Source organism: Filicampus tigris, chromosome 1, assembly GCF_054856515.1.
Source record: "Filicampus tigris isolate MCC_2025a chromosome 1, RoL_Ftig_1.0, whole genome shotgun sequence".
Lineage (NCBI taxonomy): Eukaryota > Metazoa > Chordata > Actinopteri > Syngnathiformes > Syngnathidae > Filicampus > Filicampus tigris.
This window is the reverse complement of record NC_141217.1, coordinates 37592350-37609850: the sequence shown is the minus strand read 5'-3', so window position 1 is coordinate 37609850 and position 17501 is coordinate 37592350. Positions and strand designations below refer to the sequence as shown.

Sequence of the window (17501 nt, the reverse complement as noted above, 5' to 3'; positions counted from 1 at the left end):
AAATGCAACTGTAAAAAAAGATTTAGTTGGGATGCGCGCACGGTTGTGTGTGTGTGTGTGTGTGTGTGTGTGTGTGTGTGTGTGTGTGTGTGCGTGCGTGCGTGCGTGTGTTTGCTCGGTGATCCTTTGCTTCCCTGGCTGCTGTTTTGTTGCACGCAGTTGTAAACAAAAGGCATCTGCCATTGGTGCACGGATGCTTGGCTGAAAAATCAATATGTCTGAAGCTTTAGACTGAAGCCTGCACTTCAGGCCGGCGTGGCGTCAGCGTAACCTTGGTGGCAGAAATCACCAAGGAATGAACCAGTGATGTGCAGGCTTGCCTCGTCATTTTAGAACTCGTGACGCTCGTTTTGTTTCTTTTGCCTTGCACATTCATTCGAATACAGATCATTATCATTTCCTATATTTGAAAATATGAAAACGTGCAGTTACCTCATTTAAATACAACGTATTTCCGAGTGTGCAAAATCATGAAAACAAGAAGAGCCTTCATATTTCGTCTGTTCAATTATTGTTGCCATTTTGCTGTCCATTTCGAGTAAAATAAATAGTGAACTAATCCAATTAATGTTTTTTTTCTGAATATTTACCCTTACAATGTTGGGCCAAACAATTAGTGCACGTTACACTCAAGTCAACAGCACGAAGTCATTTGATTTTCTATTGATTTTTTTGGGGGGCCATTTTATTTAGAAATTACAATTATTCGCATTGACATTTACGGGCCGAGTGTACGAAATAGTTTACGTCGAGAACAATAGCAGTAATGTACGTGCAAATCTTATATTTTTCCTCCAACTCTAAAGGAATATAGAAACCTCATTAAATCACATTAAAGTGTGTATGTGTCACGAATGACAACAACCTAAATACGTTGCACACCTCACCTGCTGTTTACTCATCACATTGTGATGAGCTTTCATCTGTGCACTCATCACGTACATTCTCACTCTGCTCTGCATAGACGCAAAAGCTCTTTGGACTAAATGTTCTTCTCAAGGCAGTCATGTGTGTTGCTCATCTGCACTGTTGATTTGTGAGGGGACGGCGTGAAGTCAGATGAGGCAGACCAAGTTAGCAAAGAGTCCACGCGGCAATCAACTGCAAGTCAGCAACAATGGCGGCTTGTTGTGCTGTGCAAATGCGGCCGCCGTGTTTTCTGCTCGTTCCCATCCGCTCTTCTTGTCGAATCATATCGAAAAGTCCCTGGCGGCGATGCAAGCTACAATCTTGGGGCGCCGGGGGGGGGGGGGGGGGGGGGGGGGGTTGTGGGGGCGAGTCTGGAATCCAAAGTCACTTACATTCAGTCCGCTCAATGGGTGTCTTCTCCTGGAATGCATCTGGGACAAAGACTTTTACAGCGCCGCAAACAGTTCCCCCTAAAACCATATAAACATAAAGTCATTCCTTTTCACTTTGTAGTGGCGCGTAGGAAGTGTAGCCCTTAGACGCGCACTTCCTCCTAGGGACACTTCGGCCGAGGTGTGACTGCAGCGACTAGCAACGAGCAACAACTTCAAATACGCTCTAAACACGACAACAAGACCCACGACGCTTCAAAACATGCACGAACACCCCGATGCAATGCCACACCAACACGCACACACAGATAAATACATTTATTGTATGTATGTATGGATGTATGTATGTATGGATGGATGTATGTACACTGTAAAACAGTTGGGTTAAAAATAACCCATTTTGGTCTAAAATGATCCAATTCACAAATTGGGTCAATTTGATCCACCTTCTTGCATTGTTTTATACAAAACAACCCAAATTTGTGGGTTGTTTTGTACAAAACTGCAATTTTTTGTGTGTTTTTGTAGAAAACAACCCAAGTTGACCCAAGTAGTGGATCGGTCCATTTTTGACGCAAAATGGTGTTATTTTTGTTTGTATGTATGTATGTATGTATGTATGTATGTATGTATGTATTTATTTAGTTATTTATTTAGTTATTTATTTATAATATGGAATGATTCCCTTTCACGTGGGGCGATTTGGGCCTCTCAATAGCTACCAAGAAGAAGAAGAAGAAGACGAAGAAGAAGAAGAATAAGAAGAAGAAAAAGCAAATAGCAGCTAACTCAACCGTTAGTCAATGAAAATGCAAAATCCAGTAAATGCCAACGACAGTATGCAGCATAACAGTATCATGTTAGAATGTTTTTAATAGGTGAAAACAAAATTACACAATTTTAGCAAACTGTTTCAATCACCTTTCGGATTTCTACACGCATCGGCAGCTATCATTTGATTAATTATGGGTTTGGTGTTCAGAGACGGGACAACGGCCCACCTCAGTCCCGGCTGGTCTATTAAAGTGTTTTTGTTTCTTGGTTTTTTTTCAACGCATATATGTGATTTTGTTGATGATGTTTGTTGTTTGCAGTGTTTTGTTGACTGCTTAATAATAAATCAAATCAAATCAAATCAAATCAAACCAAATCAATCATTATCATTTTATGAATGAGCATCGTTTGGATATCTATGGCAGTATTAGCGAGGGCTCGTCAGTCTATTTGTATTTGGTGGCGATGCTTCTTCCATTTGATGTGTTTCTTTTACCGAAAAAAACGAAATCTTTCCCAGTCCAAACTCTCATCTGAGTTCGGCCCCCTTGCGTGCTCCCCAAAAATAATGATCCCATGCAAGTCGAGGGCTCTTCAGACTATTTTGGGGGCCTTCGTTTATCTCCGACGATGACGATGACTCACTTTGTTCGCCCGTTGAAGCCAAGCAGCCTCGTCTCGGCAAATTAAGCAACTTGGACACAATTGCAAATATATATATATATATTTTTTTTTAAAGAAAAAAATAAATTACAGTATTTACTGCAGCCGTGGGAATTGACCCAATTATGTGGCGTTTTCGTCTGCCTACAATGTCACAAATTGTTGCAAATAACTTTATTGATTATGAAAGGAAACCAAATCAGTCCAATTTTGCAAGGAGGAAACGACTTGTTTTCATATAAAATGATAGTGATGTGGTTGGATACGCGCATTATTTGCATTGCTCAATGGTGTGACATGTATGTTGTGCTCGTACACACTATTCCCATTCTGTAGTGCGTGTACGTGTGTGTGTGTGTGTGTTGTGAGGTTTGGCGGCTGTCGATGCAGTGATGCATCGTCTCATTGTTTTGAGTCACTGTGTCAATTTTGTATGATAAATATTTCATCTTGTTTACACTCGAAGCTTTTGTAGTGTTGCGTGCATCTTGTGTTGATTGACTGTGTGACATGCAAACAGGCCCGGCAGCCGCAGTGCAACGCCAGCGAGAAATTTGATTATGAAATATTTGACACCCGCCTTAAGTCATTGGGCAAACATGAAATAAACAAGCAGTAAATGCTCGGAAGTCATTGATTTAATTGCAGAAAAACACAAAGGTACACGCATATTAAATAGCAATGTGCTCTTAAAGTTAAAGACGGAGACACCCACAAAAGAGGAAAGGATGTCATTACAGGCTCATATGTGAAAGTATCGCATGACTGGCGAACACTGGGGTTTAATGGCAGCAGCAGAATAAACAGACGTAGACCTTCAACCTGCCCCAACCCCATCCCCCGCCCCCCCCAAAAATACACGATCTTATTGAAGTGAAAGGGAATTTACAGCGCATGCATCTGGTGAAACATTTGACTTTACCTGTACTCGGCAATGCTGTCTGGCCTTTTACATTTCATGCTTGAATCTGAACTCCATAAAACACACACACACACACACGCACACACACACGCACCCCCACTTAGACTCACACACACACGCAAACACACACGCATACACACACGCATACGCACCATGCAAACGCAGCCTGTATATGACAATTATTGGCACTCGTAAAATGACTTTTGTTTTTCATCTGGGCTCATCGTGACGTCACGTGGAAGATTCAGCTCTTATTTTTTTTCCCTGCAAAAGGACATGAAGGTTTTGGTATATGCGCTTATATTCACACTTTTCATTTTGCATCATTCCAAACGAAGTTGAAATTGATTTGAGCACAACACGTTTCGGGTTTCTTGAAAGACGCAACGAACTGTAATACGCAAGCCTGAATTGAAATCCGATTTGTGTGTACAAGGATTCAGCCTGTGTGGACTAACAAAAAAAAAAAAAAAAAGAACAAAAAATGAAACCTGGCCGGTATTTAAAGCTCCCCCAAAATCAATCCGACGCAGAAAGCAGCGACTAATGTTCTTGTGTAAATGCACTTTGGGGTCCAACATGCAGGGATCCCTCCTCCCTGCACGCACGGATAGATCCCAGATCGTCTGAAAGCAGATATTAAAGTTTGAGAGTGAAAGTTAAAATTAAACTTAATGACGCCGTTATTCTAATTGCAGCCCGCATTGCAGCGTGTTCGCTTACCGGCCCAATGTTGTTCCATGCCATGCTAAGTGACACCACATTGCGGCGGAAAGCAGACAAATTAACTACAACAGCGACATGAGCCCCTCGTGAGACATTTTTTAAATTTTATTTTTCAAATATAGCAAACCCTTTTACCGTCTTTTTGAGCTGCAATGTCCTCGGCCTGCGTGTGTGTGTGTGCGTGTAGGTGTGTGTGTGCGCGCGTGTGTGTTTGTGCGTGCGTAGGTGTGTGTGTGGGCGGGTGTGTGTGCGTGTGCTTCACACGCGCACAAGTCTAACGTTTAGATGTCAAGAGAGGGACTGTGATGGTGGCTTATTAACGACACGTTTATGAACAATCAAATGGTCGTCGTTAAAATTTATTGACAGGCATTAAAACATGAACAGCCACTATGTGGAATACATGCGCACGAGTGGGCTCCCTGTCAACAATGTTGGGACCCTCTCCTCCAGTGCTATCTTCCCGGACCCCTATTTTAGGAAATGTCGTTGCGCCCTCTTGAAAGCATCGCAAACTTTACATTGTGCGCTTCCCACGTCTGCATGCCGCGAGGCATCTTGTCTAAACTGTCAACACCTCACTGCTTGTAAAACAACAACAACTAAAAAGAGTAAACAACATGTCGTAATTGCTCATAAACAGCGGCTAAAGAGGGGCGTTTGTGCAGAGAAACATGTTTAAATTGCAATATTATTCACCGCAGTAGCATCAAGCTGGAGGATTTTCCAGCCGGACAGAGATTGATGACACCGTCAAATAGTGCCGGGCTACGTTTCAGACGCAGTGTGCGCATGTGTCTGCACCGTGTCTGTGCAAAGATCCTCCGTAAGCACTCACACGTCATATTACATTCCCCGCAAAAAAAAAAAGAAAAAAAAAAAGGCGACTCGCTTGGAGTTGTACCCGTGAAGACGTCCACTATATATGGAGAGCAAAAGTTATTGAATCCGATGAAGGCGCAAGGCTATCCCCGCGGTAAGTGGCGCATTGATCCGCCGTGCAATTTTTGTGGTGTAAATACGGTCACGTGACGCGGGGGCAGCCAATCGGAGGCAGCGGAGCTCGGAGAAATAATTACCTGCCTTGATTGTTCTATGGCCAGATAAAAAAAAGTACACATACACGCCATATAATAATCGGATGCATGTAAACGAGTACGGGAAACTTCGACATGTCGACCACGGGACCCATAAGTAATTATTATGTGGACTCCCTGATCAGCCACGACAGCGACGACGTCCTGGCGGCTGCGGCGGCGGCGGCAGCGGCGGCAGCTGCAGCCGCTGCCACTCGCTTCTCGGCGAACGCCTCGCACCCTTCCGGCCCACGTCCAGCGTCCCTGGTCGCGGACTGCGGAGACTACCCGTCGTGCAGCTTCGCCGCCAAGCCGGCCGTGTTCCCCACTTCGTGGGCGCCCTCGCAGTCGTCCGTGGTCTATCATCCGTACAGCCACCAGGCTCATTTGGGCACAGACTCGCGCTACGTGCGCTCGTGGCTGGAGCCCATCTCGGGCGCGGTGCCTTTCCACGGCTACCCGGGCAACGGCAGACACTACGGCTTGAAACACGACGCCTTCCCAGAGCACAGAGCCGCCGATTGCCTGGCGAGCACCGGACGGACCTACCCGGATTATCTGTACTGCTCATCGTCGGACATGCGGGACAAGACGCTGCAGTGCCTGCCCTCGCCCGAGCCGGAGCTGCTGGCTGCGGGGAAGCATAATGAAGACAAGCCCGAGCTCGACCCGAGTAAGTTCAAGCTCTTTTTACAGCTGATTGGCCTTTTTTTTCTCCATTTTTTATCTTTTTTTTTTGCTGAGAACAACATGGTCTGTAAAGTGAAATGATACACTCGCCCCCTTTCTATACTGCAGGCTGTGTAGCTTTAGGAACTATAAAAGACAAACGCTACTGGGCTAATGATACTGGGGCTATAAAAACCTTGACGGGGTTGTAAAAAAAAAGCCCCATGCAAGAAATGCAAGAAAATGTTGAATTTGGGTGCAGACAAGTCATATATTCGCTCGTTTTATTTGTAGAAATATTATCAGTGGCTTTTGACTGCTCGTTGAACACACATCTGAGGTCACACGGCCGTGAGACGTTCAGCCATTTTAGGCCCAACATTGAGTAAAAAAAAAAAAGACATGAAATAAAATTCAATGTTTGTACATTTTACTCCAACTAAGGCTGATTATTGCAATATCCAGCACGTTCAGATCAATTGGCAAAAGTCATCCACGCAACTTGAGCAACGTTGGTTGAGTTTGGCCGAGGACCTGTAAAGGCTTGAACTGTGCGCTGCTTTATGGGCCAATAAAGTGAATACGCGCATTGAGTTTTTTTACGATGGTGTTCCTCACAAGTTAAGGGCACTCCGAAGCAAATCGGTGGCTGCTTTGGCGAGCGCCAAAGGAGATGACGAGCCCACATGCTGCTTGTACACAAGTTTTGCTGCTTTCTTGCTTTCATTTGCTGTCTTTTCGTTGCAGATAACCCCGTGGCAAATTGGATCCACGCCCGCTCCACCAGGAAGAAACGCTGCCCGTATACCAAGTACCAGACTCTGGAACTGGAGAAGGAGTTCTTGTTCAATATGTACCTCACCAGGGACCGCCGCTATGAGGTGGCCCGGGTCCTCAACCTGACCGAGAGGCAGGTCAAAATCTGGTTCCAGAACCGGCGGATGAAGATGAAGAAAATGAACAAGGAGAAGAGCGACAGCAAGGAGAAATAATGTCGGCCAAGACCGCAACTGGTACGAGTTGAACCACTATGGACAGCAGCCACGCAGCCACCAACACCTTCCTCTTGATATTTATCATTTGCTCATTTGGAAGCCCATTTCAAAGACTGTTTGATGCTTGTCATTTTTCTACGCAAATGGGTGTTCTTTAAAAAAAATTAAAAAAAAAAAGAAAGAAAAAAGAAAAGCTGATTCATCATTGACAGTTATAAAGCATTATTGTTATTATTTTTCTTTTTTGTAAGGAAAACGGTCAAAGTACAATTTGGACGCGTAGCAATGCTCCAAAGTGAGAGAAGACTTGAAATCGTCCGTGTTTCACTTACCTTGCAGTGGAGTATTTTGTACAGGATTAAAACATCTACCACTGTCTGTCTTGTTTGTATTTTTGTGATAGTTGTTGTGTATCTCTTTGGAACTGTAATATCAAAGACCAATTGAAATGTAGGTATAGATCTGCAAATATAAACACCATCACCCTAAACTATTGCGTTCTGTGTTGATTGTGAGTGCATGTACATCTAATTATATATATATATATATATATATATATATATATATATATATATATATATATATATATATATATATATATATATATAATTTAAATGGTAATTTGATAAAAGGGCGATATAGATAGTTGTGCAGAGTTTCAGAGTTTAATTCATGGAATGTGTAATACTGTATGGAGTATTATACACAGGCAAATGTGTGTGTGTGTGTGTGTATATATATATATATATATATATATATATATATATATATATATATATATATATATATATATATATATATATATATATATATATATATATACGTTTTAGCACGAATATGTTCTTCAGCTTTAATGCAGTACAAGCACAAGCATATAAAGTGATTAGGTGTAAATCTATATGATATGGGGGTAATCAAGCTTTCTTTGCAACTAGTCATTGTTGAACGTGTAAGACCACATTGTGCAAATAACAGGGGCACAAATATGGTGGTGGAGCTTTAAGCCACAATTTATGAATATTAATAAAATATGAATGTTCATTATTTAAAGTCTTGAAACCACAAACTTGACGAACATTAAATTAGGTAAACTTCTAATCAAAAAAAGTGCTTGCCAAACGCAACAGCTGCACAAGCAGCGACAAATGTCCACGTGTAATGTAAAAATTGCCCCCAATTTTTCCCCCTGCACATTTCCAAGCCCGTTTGGCCTGGACTATATTCGCATGTTTTGAAGCGAGTTTGATAAGACGGCATTTAGCACAGAATGTAAGAGTGAGCGTCGCATTTGCTTCCCGCCTGGTGGGGGCTAAATGATCTTTTTGTGGTGCTGAAACAATACAGACAGGATGCTGCACTTTCCAAAGGCCGATCGTGTGCATTTCCGGCCGGACGCACTGCACAAAAAAAGCCGCTTTACCTTTATTATTATTATTATTATTATTTTATTTTTTTTTTTTTTTGTCTTTTTTTTTGGTATATGGCCTCACTGGTGCTGGCTTGCTTGTCTCAAACGCAGAGCAACAAAGCAAACTCGAGCGACTGGCTAGACGTCTGGCCTAAATGACTTTATGGTTTTAATGGACGCAGCGGAAGGACTCGTTCAAAGGAGTACTGCTGCACCTTCAGTGGAACCCCGACCCCGCTCCCTTGCCTTCACCCCCCCCCCCCCCCACAGACCAGCTGCGATGTCCCCCTCCTTCGCCTGCACTTCATCATATGGGTGCTCATATTAGGTAACCATTAGATAGGCAGAGTCAACAGTGAACATCTAACAGGGCCTAAATGTGTCACAAAAAGACATATGAAAATGTGGGTCATCTTTTGCAAATTACAGACAAAATGGCGACGTTTTAACGCGATTTGCACAAATGGGGACATTTTGTTGTGCCCGCCATGGTGCTTTGTGATTGGTGAGCTCCAGTCAGGTTGCCAAGTGTAGGCAGCCGCGTGGACGCTAGATGTCGCTGTTGCTCCGCCCTTTGAAGCCCAGAAGCCTCCGTTGAGCTGCTTTTTGTGTCTAGCTTCGTAAGGAAGAGGAGACGACAAAATGACAGCCATGCTCGGCGGCCGCATTTCAGGGACAATGCCGAAAAGCACCCAGATGATCGCTGTCCAAACATGATTCCAAGTCGTCTGTACAGAGAAAAACGGACACCTGCTTTTTAATGACACAATATGCTTCATAATGTGTCATAATGTAGAAATCTATAGTCACGGAGTGCAGATTACAAATGCAATTAGGAACTCAACTGTGCTCACTGCTCTTTCAAGATCACCGTAGCTCTCGATTTCAATTACGCTATAATATTACACCAGTATACACATGATAAAACATATGATGTTTCTGTTGCCTTTAAAAACATTTTAACATCGTCAAACGGTGAAAAAGAACAGAATAAAACCTCGGGGGAATCATTATTTTCTAATATGATTCTAAAATCTTCGTACAAAAAGGGGCTCTGGTGGGATCAAGATAACACCAATACTAATACTAATACTCACACTCATACTAATGCTAATACTAATATGAATACTACTACTACAATAATAATAATAACAATAATAATAATAATAATAATAATAATAATAATAATAATAATAATGACGATGACCTGATCATTTGTATTAACGCAAATGTGTGTGCGCGCGTGCGCGTGTGCGTCCGTAGCAGTGATTGGCAATCTGCATATTTATAGAGTGTGAAAGGTCTATAAATTCGCCGAGCGCGCCTTTCATATTTTACGACGATGTGTATAAAACGTTAGTGGCCCCACAAAAAGCTCGCTGGCATATTTGGAGTGAGTGAGCGAGCGAGCGAGCGAGCGAGCCCGTGCGAGCATTCAAGTGGGACTCGCGAGTGCTGATTGCAGCTAAACATCCAGTGTAAAATTTTATGAAGTCTTCCACGCGAAGAGATTTATCCTCGGTGGCTTTTACGGGGTCATTGAGTGGCACCTACTATTCCGAGGTCGTGTTTATATTTGCGTGTGTCGGTGTTTTACAGCGGCGGGTGCAAGTGTGCGCTGCCCTGCTTGGCCCCCTTTACTCGATTACACGAGGGCCGAGCATGCGTTGCTCTGGATTCCCACACAACGTCACTTACGTACGGCTGCTTATTTTCGCTTACTCTAGCGTGTGGGTGTGTGTGTGTTCCTATATATAGATTCGGTTATTGTTTGTTTTGTTCCCACACTTGGTGCGATGGCGGTTGTTGTTGTTTTTTTTTTGTGTGTGTTCTGGGGCTACTTGTGTTATAGTTTGTGTATATGAATGCAGCTTCTGAATCCTGTTTTTGTGTTGTGTGTTGCACTTTCTACTCGTGGCGCTTTTGTTTTGTTGCTGTCTTTTGCGTGCTCGTGGTGCTTCTGGACATTGTTGTTATTATTGTTGCCATTGTTCACTGCAACAGCCCACCGCAGGTCAAGTATAACGCTGCAATGGCGTTTCATCTGTCACTGACCATAATGAGGGGGTTGAGCCTTGATTTCGAGGGGCAACTTCCCTTTGTGCAGCAGCAAAAGGGCACGGCATTTCGGATAGTTTTCAAATGTCCTCCATTGATGAGGTGCTCATCACATACAAAATGATGATTGCAGCCAGCTCCTCTCGAGGTGTGCCTTTACTGTATCCGTATAGGGCCCCATGTCTGACCGCTATGGAAAAGATGAAGGGGATGGGAGGGGGAGGACAGGGAGGAGGGGGCGCCTGCGGTGGGGGTGGTAAGCTAAAAAAAGGAAAAAAAAAAAAAGAGCACGCAGCGTCTGTGACTGTGCCGGTGGAGCACGCCAAGCTTTAAGTTTAGATAAGACGCGCACATGCCATGAGCCGGACTTGAGCCTGCAAAAAGCCGGGGCGGAAAACAACAACACGCGGTAGCAGCAGCAGCAGCAGCAACAGCAGCAGCAACAGCAGCAGTCCACGCAGCCCACGCAGGGAGCGATCCGATGAGAGCAGAGGCTCAGCGTCAGTGAGCTGCCGTGGATTATCCAAAGGGGCAGCGTTCCTCCAGTTCCGGTTTTGTCTGTCTGCGCCTGTGGACGCGAAGTGTGCGAGTTCGGAGCCCAAACAAAAGGCTAATCACCCTCGAGATCTTCCACGCGCGGCCGCGAGAGAGCGAGACAGCGAGAGAGCGAGAGGGCGAGAGCGAGAGCGAGAGCGCACCGCTGGATGCAAAAACAAACATGAGCTCCTATTTTGTCAACCCTCTTTTCTCCAAGTACAAAGGCGGCGAGTCCTTGGAGCCGACTTACTACGACTGCCGGTTCCCGCAGAGCGTCGCCCGCAGCCACACGCTGGTCTACGGCGCCGGAGCGGCCGCGCCGGGCTTCCAGCACCCGTCCCACCATGTGCAGGACTTTTTCCACCACGGCACCACGGGCATCTCCAACCCAGGCTACCAGCAGAACCCGTGCGCCCTGGCGTGCCACGGCGACGCCGGCAAGTTCTACGGCTACGAAGCCCTGCCCAGGCAAACGCTTTACGGCAGCCAGCAAGAGGCGAGCCTGGCGCAGTACCCGGACTGTAAATCGTCGGCAGGCTCCAACCTCGGGGAAGGACAAGGCCACTTGAACCAAAGCTCCTCTCCCAGCCTCATGTTCCCCTGGATGCGCCCCCACGGTTAGAATTTGCATGTTTCGCTCTGATTGTGCTGTCTGCGCTCATGTTGGTAATAGTCGAGATGCGCGCGCGCGCGCGTGTGTGTGCGTACAGTAGGAGCAAATCATACCGGGAACATGTAGAGGCGGCACTGCAGTGCAGCACATGTCCATGCAGCTCATATGTACTGATGGGAGCATGACAGCCGATTATTTGTTCCCATCCGATATTTCACAACACAGTGCAATCATACTTGAAAAACACGACACTGGGTTCACATTGACGAAGAGCTCAGCTGACATTTAGTTGGGTTTCTTTTACCGATCATGATACTCGTGCGGCCTATTACATGACAGATGACACACACTCGTTCGTGTGTACCGTGCAAGTGATCAGAAAGGACAACGGAGACGCTTCAGTAGAAGTGTGTGTGCGTGTGCGTATCTTCATGTAGTCTTTGTTTGGTTGTTTTAATTGCGTGATTGTGTCCCCCCCCCCCACTCAAGCCCCAGGACGACGCAACGGCCGGCAAACCTACAGCCGCTACCAGACTCTGGAACTGGAGAAGGAGTTTCTCTTCAACCCTTACCTGACCCGCAAGAGGAGGATCGAGGTGTCGCACGCCCTCAGCCTAACCGAGCGGCAGGTGAAGATCTGGTTCCAGAACCGGCGCATGAAGTGGAAAAAGGAGAACAACAAGGACAAGTTTCCGGGTCAGAGAGGAGAGGCCGAGGCCGAGGAGGAGGCCAACGAGGACGGTGAAGGCGAAGAGGGGGAAGACAAGGAAGCGGAAGAGCGAGAGGAGAGCAAGGAGTGACTTTTATGGGCCTTTTTATGGTTATAGGGCTGAAAAAGAGAAGGAGAAAAAAAAAAAAAAAAACAAGGAGAGCGAGGTCTCATAAACGCAACCGCGTCATCTTTATGACCACCCTTTCGTTTTGTCAAGTGGGAACAGGAATTCCAACAATATTCCTGTCATCAAATAGGCACATTTAGCCCTGCACGGTCATCCAACGGGATTGACCATCTTTCTTTAAAAAAAAAGAAGAGAAAAAGAAAAAAAAAAGAAAGTAGACGCTCTACATTTTGGTTTGTATTTCAACTGCTGCCCTTGCAAAATGAAACAAAAAGGGACATAAAACGCATGTTAGATGATTCACACGAAAAAAAAAACAGCCTAGCTATTTTTGGGACAACTGCATCGAAATCAGTTTAGACGACCACGATGAAAACTGTAAATACAACCCCCCCCCCCCCTCAAAAAAAAAATTCAAAGTAGACCTTGTAAACTTAATGGAGGGTTTTTAGTGGCGTGTTCAGTCATCATCGCAGCAGTTTGTACAAAGCAGCCACCTTTTATTATTATGATTATGATGATTATTATTGTCATTGTTGCCGTTTTAGTCCGTTTGTTTCCACGCGGATGGCATGAAAGTAGCCATGAGCTCCTCACACGCGCTTTTCTTTCCTTTTCCTCTTTTCTTTTCGTTTTTTCATTTTTTCTCTTTTCTTTTCCGTGTTTTTTTGGGGGAGGGGGGGGGGGATGACCATGGAATTGCAATCGTTTGAAATCCTTTGATGCTACCTAAACCTGGGGACAATTGCAATAGACATTTCTCAATTATAGAGATTTCATTCGGTTTTTCTTTGAAAGTGTTATACACGTATACACACACACACACACACACACTTGTACGTACGCACGCACGCGCACACGCGCACACGCAACACAGCATTTTTCTCTCGTTATGAAGTTGTGTTTGTAGCATTTAGCCAATACTTGTTGAAGACAATTCTATAGTGGAGTCTTGGGAAGACAATTAGCTCGAAGCCAAGCAACGCAATGACCAGATTGTTACCTGCATCCAGGCACTACCTAAACTTGCGAGCCTGCGCCACCGTCACACTCGCAGCCACTCGAGACCAGACGAGACGAGACAAGACGAAATGGTGGCACGGCTCGGGGTGAACGACAAAAGAGTTCCCCAACAACTCAAACTGCCTACAACGCACATTTTGACTGCGCCTACCTGCGACAATGACAGCCAGTTTCCTTTGGAGTTCAACGTGCTGGTGAAATAGACTAGTTGGTTTCCTTTTGGTTTGGTTTGGATTTTTTTTTTGCACTGAATATAACCTTTATGTACGTCTTGTTCGATGTGGATGTTAACAATTATGCTCGTTTGCTGGTGTTTCTCCTGTGAAAGACGCGACGACATTGTGTCCCGCCATTGTTGATGTGAAGTCGCAAATAAAGATGATGGCTCACAATCGTTACTCACTCTTTTCTTTTTTTATTACATGCAGCCTTCAATTGATTGCCTCCGCTCTCTCCATCTCTCTCACACACACAGGCACGTACAAATATATGCATGAATAACGCCTTAGGCTCTCACCTCATAAGCGCGCACGTTATTTTTTGTTTATTGTTTTCTTAGAAAGGGGCTGATATTATCAACACACAAAAGCTGGACTCGTGATGCTATATTTATATATAGATATAGATATATATATCTATATAAATCTATATATCTCTATATATATATATATATATATATATATTACAAAAAGTAATTTTCCGTTTAAAAAAATCATTTGGGTTTTGCGTGAGATTCGCAGCGTGCAATGCAATGTGTCGAAAGCCTTCCCCTATTTGATGAATCGCTTTAATAATGAGATAATAAAAACTTCCTCTCTTCGGGGAGCATTTTTAATGAATCTTGGGATGAATAATATTTGAGATGAACAAACATCCGCTGCGTTATTAACAATGAAGCTGGTTTAGAATGTAAGCGAGGCAGCAAGATGCTGTAGCTTGGAGCAGCACAATTGTGAGCAGGCTTCTAACACGTCAGGCCGGGACACAGCTGCCTTCATGCTCGATAATTAATAAATAATTAATCAAAAAAATTAAAGTAAATAAATGTATGCTTTGACATTTCAGTGGTTCAAACGCAATCTTTGCGATGGCACAAATTTGAATGAATGAACAAGTTTATTGGTCACTCCGCACGTTAAAACAATGGATAGAACCAAAGGCTGGGAGCAAGCTTCAGCTTTTGTATGCCCCCCCAGCACCACACACGCAGACACACATACACACATGCACACACACGCACCCACATGCACGCACATACACGTAATACACGTCTCACCATTTACCATTTTACGTCAGTATTTCGTTCAATTCACTTCAAGTGTTCCGATGCAATAATATAGTACCAAATTACTTTATATGTTTGTGCTTGTACTGCATTAAAGCTGAAAAAACTTTTACGTGCTAAACCGTGTATATATATATATATATATATATATATATATATATATATATATATATATATATATATATATATATATATATATATATATATATATATATATATATATATATATATATATATATATATATATATGTGTATATATATATATATGTGTATATATATATATATATATATATATATATATATATATATATATATATATGCATGTGTATAATATTACATAGTCCATGTAAGAAACTATATGCACAAACTATAACTATATGCACAAACTATAAAAATCTATAATGTCCTTCTATCGAATTACCCCCATATCATATATATATATATATATATATATATATATATATATATATATATATACTATACTATATATACTGAAAAACTGAAAATGACGTCCATCATTTACTCCATTTTATTTAGTTAAGTGGTTGCACGAAATGAAACCATCTGATTTTTTAAAGGAGACTATACATCTACTTTAAAAATTCTTTCTGGATTCAGATGTTTTTATTTTGGTGCAACCACTTGACAAAGTAAAATTGAGTAAATTTAACCATCTTCACCACCTTCAGTGTATATATTTTAATGATTCTTTCGTCAAATTAGATTGAGTGTATCCTGTAAGTATTATCAATTTCAGGCTCGGTGGCTTTGTGTATAGAGAAAAATAGTTTTTTTTTTTTTTTTTAAGTGAAACCAAAAAAATTGTGGCATTTGTCTGTTTAATTGCTTGCACTGAAAACAAAATATGGTTGAATTCACTCAATTTTATTCAGTCAAATGTTTTCCCAAAATAAAATCCTAGATACAGATACATGTTTAAAGTAGGTGCAGTCTGCTTAAAAAAATCGATCCGGATTCATTTTATTTCGTGCAACCACTTGACGAAATAAAATTGGGTAAATAATGCACATCATTTTTATTCAGGGTACTTTATTTGTAAGTGACTTCAGTCAAAGTAAATGTTCATTGTCTATTGTGAGTGCATTTGAGTGAAATGTACTCAGAACGACTGTGCACCGTATTTCAGTTTTATTGGTGTATACATATTTCTTTAAATCTTCTAATCACCTTATTCTTTTTTCACACTCATTTTATAATGACCAACAAAGTGGAGCAAAATCCATTTCGAGGTCCATTTTGAATGGTGCGCCCCCCTCCCACCCCGCCTTGTACCAAGAAACTATCATCGTGGCTTCTTCTTTGAATCGGCCTTCATTTTGTACACACCATTCCGGATGTGTGGCAACATTTGGTGTGTCCACATCAGCCTAAATCTCGTGTGCGTGTTTTCACCAGAGGGCTGCCTGACATCAGCACTAAAGTTTAGTGTACCTGTTGTAAACTTTATTGGTGGTGTAAAGGCGAGGCTGCTTTTTTTACGTCTTTTGTGTCCGCTGCTGGCTCCTGGCGGTTCCCAAAACGGAGCCCTCCTCTGAAAATTTTCATTCCTTTCCTTGACAAATTACAGAGGCTCGTTTGCTCTTGGGTCAAGTGTGCATTTCTAATGCAGGCCCACTAATATTTGCTACTTGCTCGGTTGAATGCGCTGAATCGTCGTCTTTGTTCCCTTGGAATGCGATGCGTATCTAAATTTGAGGGTGTGTGTGTTTTGCCCTTTTGAAAATAGTGTGTCATGTGAATTCGGCTGTGTCAGGTGTTGCGTGACGCGCCACTGTGTGTGGCCTTGGTTTTGTTTCCAACATGTTGAAGTTTATTGGATTTGATCAGTTGACAAGGCAGTGCGCGCTCTTGATTGGACGCGTTGTGTCATGTGAGCGAAGAGGCGAGAGGCCTTCAATCGGCTTCGTCTCATTTCACTCAAGCCTCTTCTCTAATTTGCCTTTGTTTATTTTCCCTACACGCCCTTAAACTATTTGCGATTGCAACTTCCACTTCGCCTGGCTTCCAGTGTGCCCCCTGTCACATTTGCTGCCTTGCCGCCATATTTTCGCAACATGCGTAAATGTCAGCATCCGAGCTGCGCCTTTTGCGGCGGTTTCCTTTTTTCACGTTTTGTATCTTTGCTGCATCGGGAAGAAAGGGGGAATGGCAAAGATGGGTGCAAACATTCCTGGTTGTTAAAGGGAGAAATTTACAGCTGAGTAATAAAAGTTTACGACTCACGGCTCGCCGTGATTGGCTGCAGCGAGCCACGTGGCTCACGCTCTATGAACATGAACTTTATGCTGTTGTCTATTCCCTGCTCCTTCCTTTGAATCGGCAGCAGAGCAGGCTGCAGTCGAGTAAAATCTTCCCTTTTTCTCCAATCCAACTTGGACAGCCGACACGTTTGCACGCGCGCGTTGGGGCATCTTGGCGAAAGCGTGGGCGTCTCGCGGCCACCCCGCAGCCGCTCTCCCTCCGGAAGACGGAAGCAAAAGGAGCTGCGAAAACGGACTTTTCCGTGCTGCATCCTCATAGGCTGCGTGCGTGCGCGCGCGCGAGCGAGCGTGGCCAGCCAAGATGGAGCCCCCGCGGAGGCGCCGCTCAGG

The 17501-nt window shown here is 43.5% G+C and overlaps 2 protein-coding genes and 1 long non-coding RNA gene across 4 annotated transcripts in view; all 3 read left to right on the top strand.

Annotated features, from left to right (window-relative positions):
- LOC147153949 (uncharacterized) overlaps window positions 1–17501 on the top strand; it is a 50176-nt gene that overhangs the window by 861 nt on the left and 31814 nt on the right. Inside the window, exon 1 of one of the 2 annotated variants that reach the window (XR_015087848.1) lies at window positions 17405–17500. The exons of the other annotated variant lie outside the window; for it this stretch is intronic. This is a non-coding gene — a long non-coding RNA (uncharacterized LOC147153949). Of the gene's footprint in view, window positions 1–17404; window position 17501 lie in introns of those variants that run through there. 2 annotated transcript variants of the gene reach the window in all.
- hoxc9a (homeobox C9a) lies at window positions 5447–7416 on the top strand. The gene is made up of 2 exons (XM_086045197.1): window positions 5447–6135; window positions 6879–7416. The coding sequence occupies exons 1-2, from the start codon at window positions 5559–5561 to the stop codon at window positions 7121–7123; spliced, it is 822 nt and encodes a 273-aa protein (XP_085901323.1). The 5' UTR covers window positions 5447–5558; the 3' UTR covers window positions 7124–7416.
- On the top strand, window positions 10991–13947 carry hoxc8a (homeobox C8a). The gene is made up of 2 exons (XM_086045186.1): window positions 10991–11746; window positions 12232–13947. The coding sequence occupies exons 1-2, from the start codon at window positions 11311–11313 to the stop codon at window positions 12540–12542; spliced, it is 747 nt and encodes a 248-aa protein (XP_085901312.1). The 5' UTR covers window positions 10991–11310; the 3' UTR covers window positions 12543–13947.

Excerpts from the sequence above, each read along its gene's own strand:
- hoxc9a (XM_086045197.1), top strand. The coding sequence starts at position 5,559 with ATGTCGACCACGGGACCCATAAGTAATTATTATGTGGACTCCCTGATC. Across the intron at positions 6,136-6,878 it reads CAAGCCCGAGCTCGACCCGA|ATAACCCCGTGGCAAATTGG; the intron begins GTAAGTTCAAGC and ends TTTTCGTTGCAG.
- hoxc8a (XM_086045186.1), top strand. The coding sequence starts at position 11,311 with ATGAGCTCCTATTTTGTCAACCCTCTTTTCTCCAAGTACAAAGGCGGC. Across the intron at positions 11,747-12,231 it reads CCCCTGGATGCGCCCCCACG|CCCCAGGACGACGCAACGGC; the intron begins GTTAGAATTTGC and ends CCCCCACTCAAG.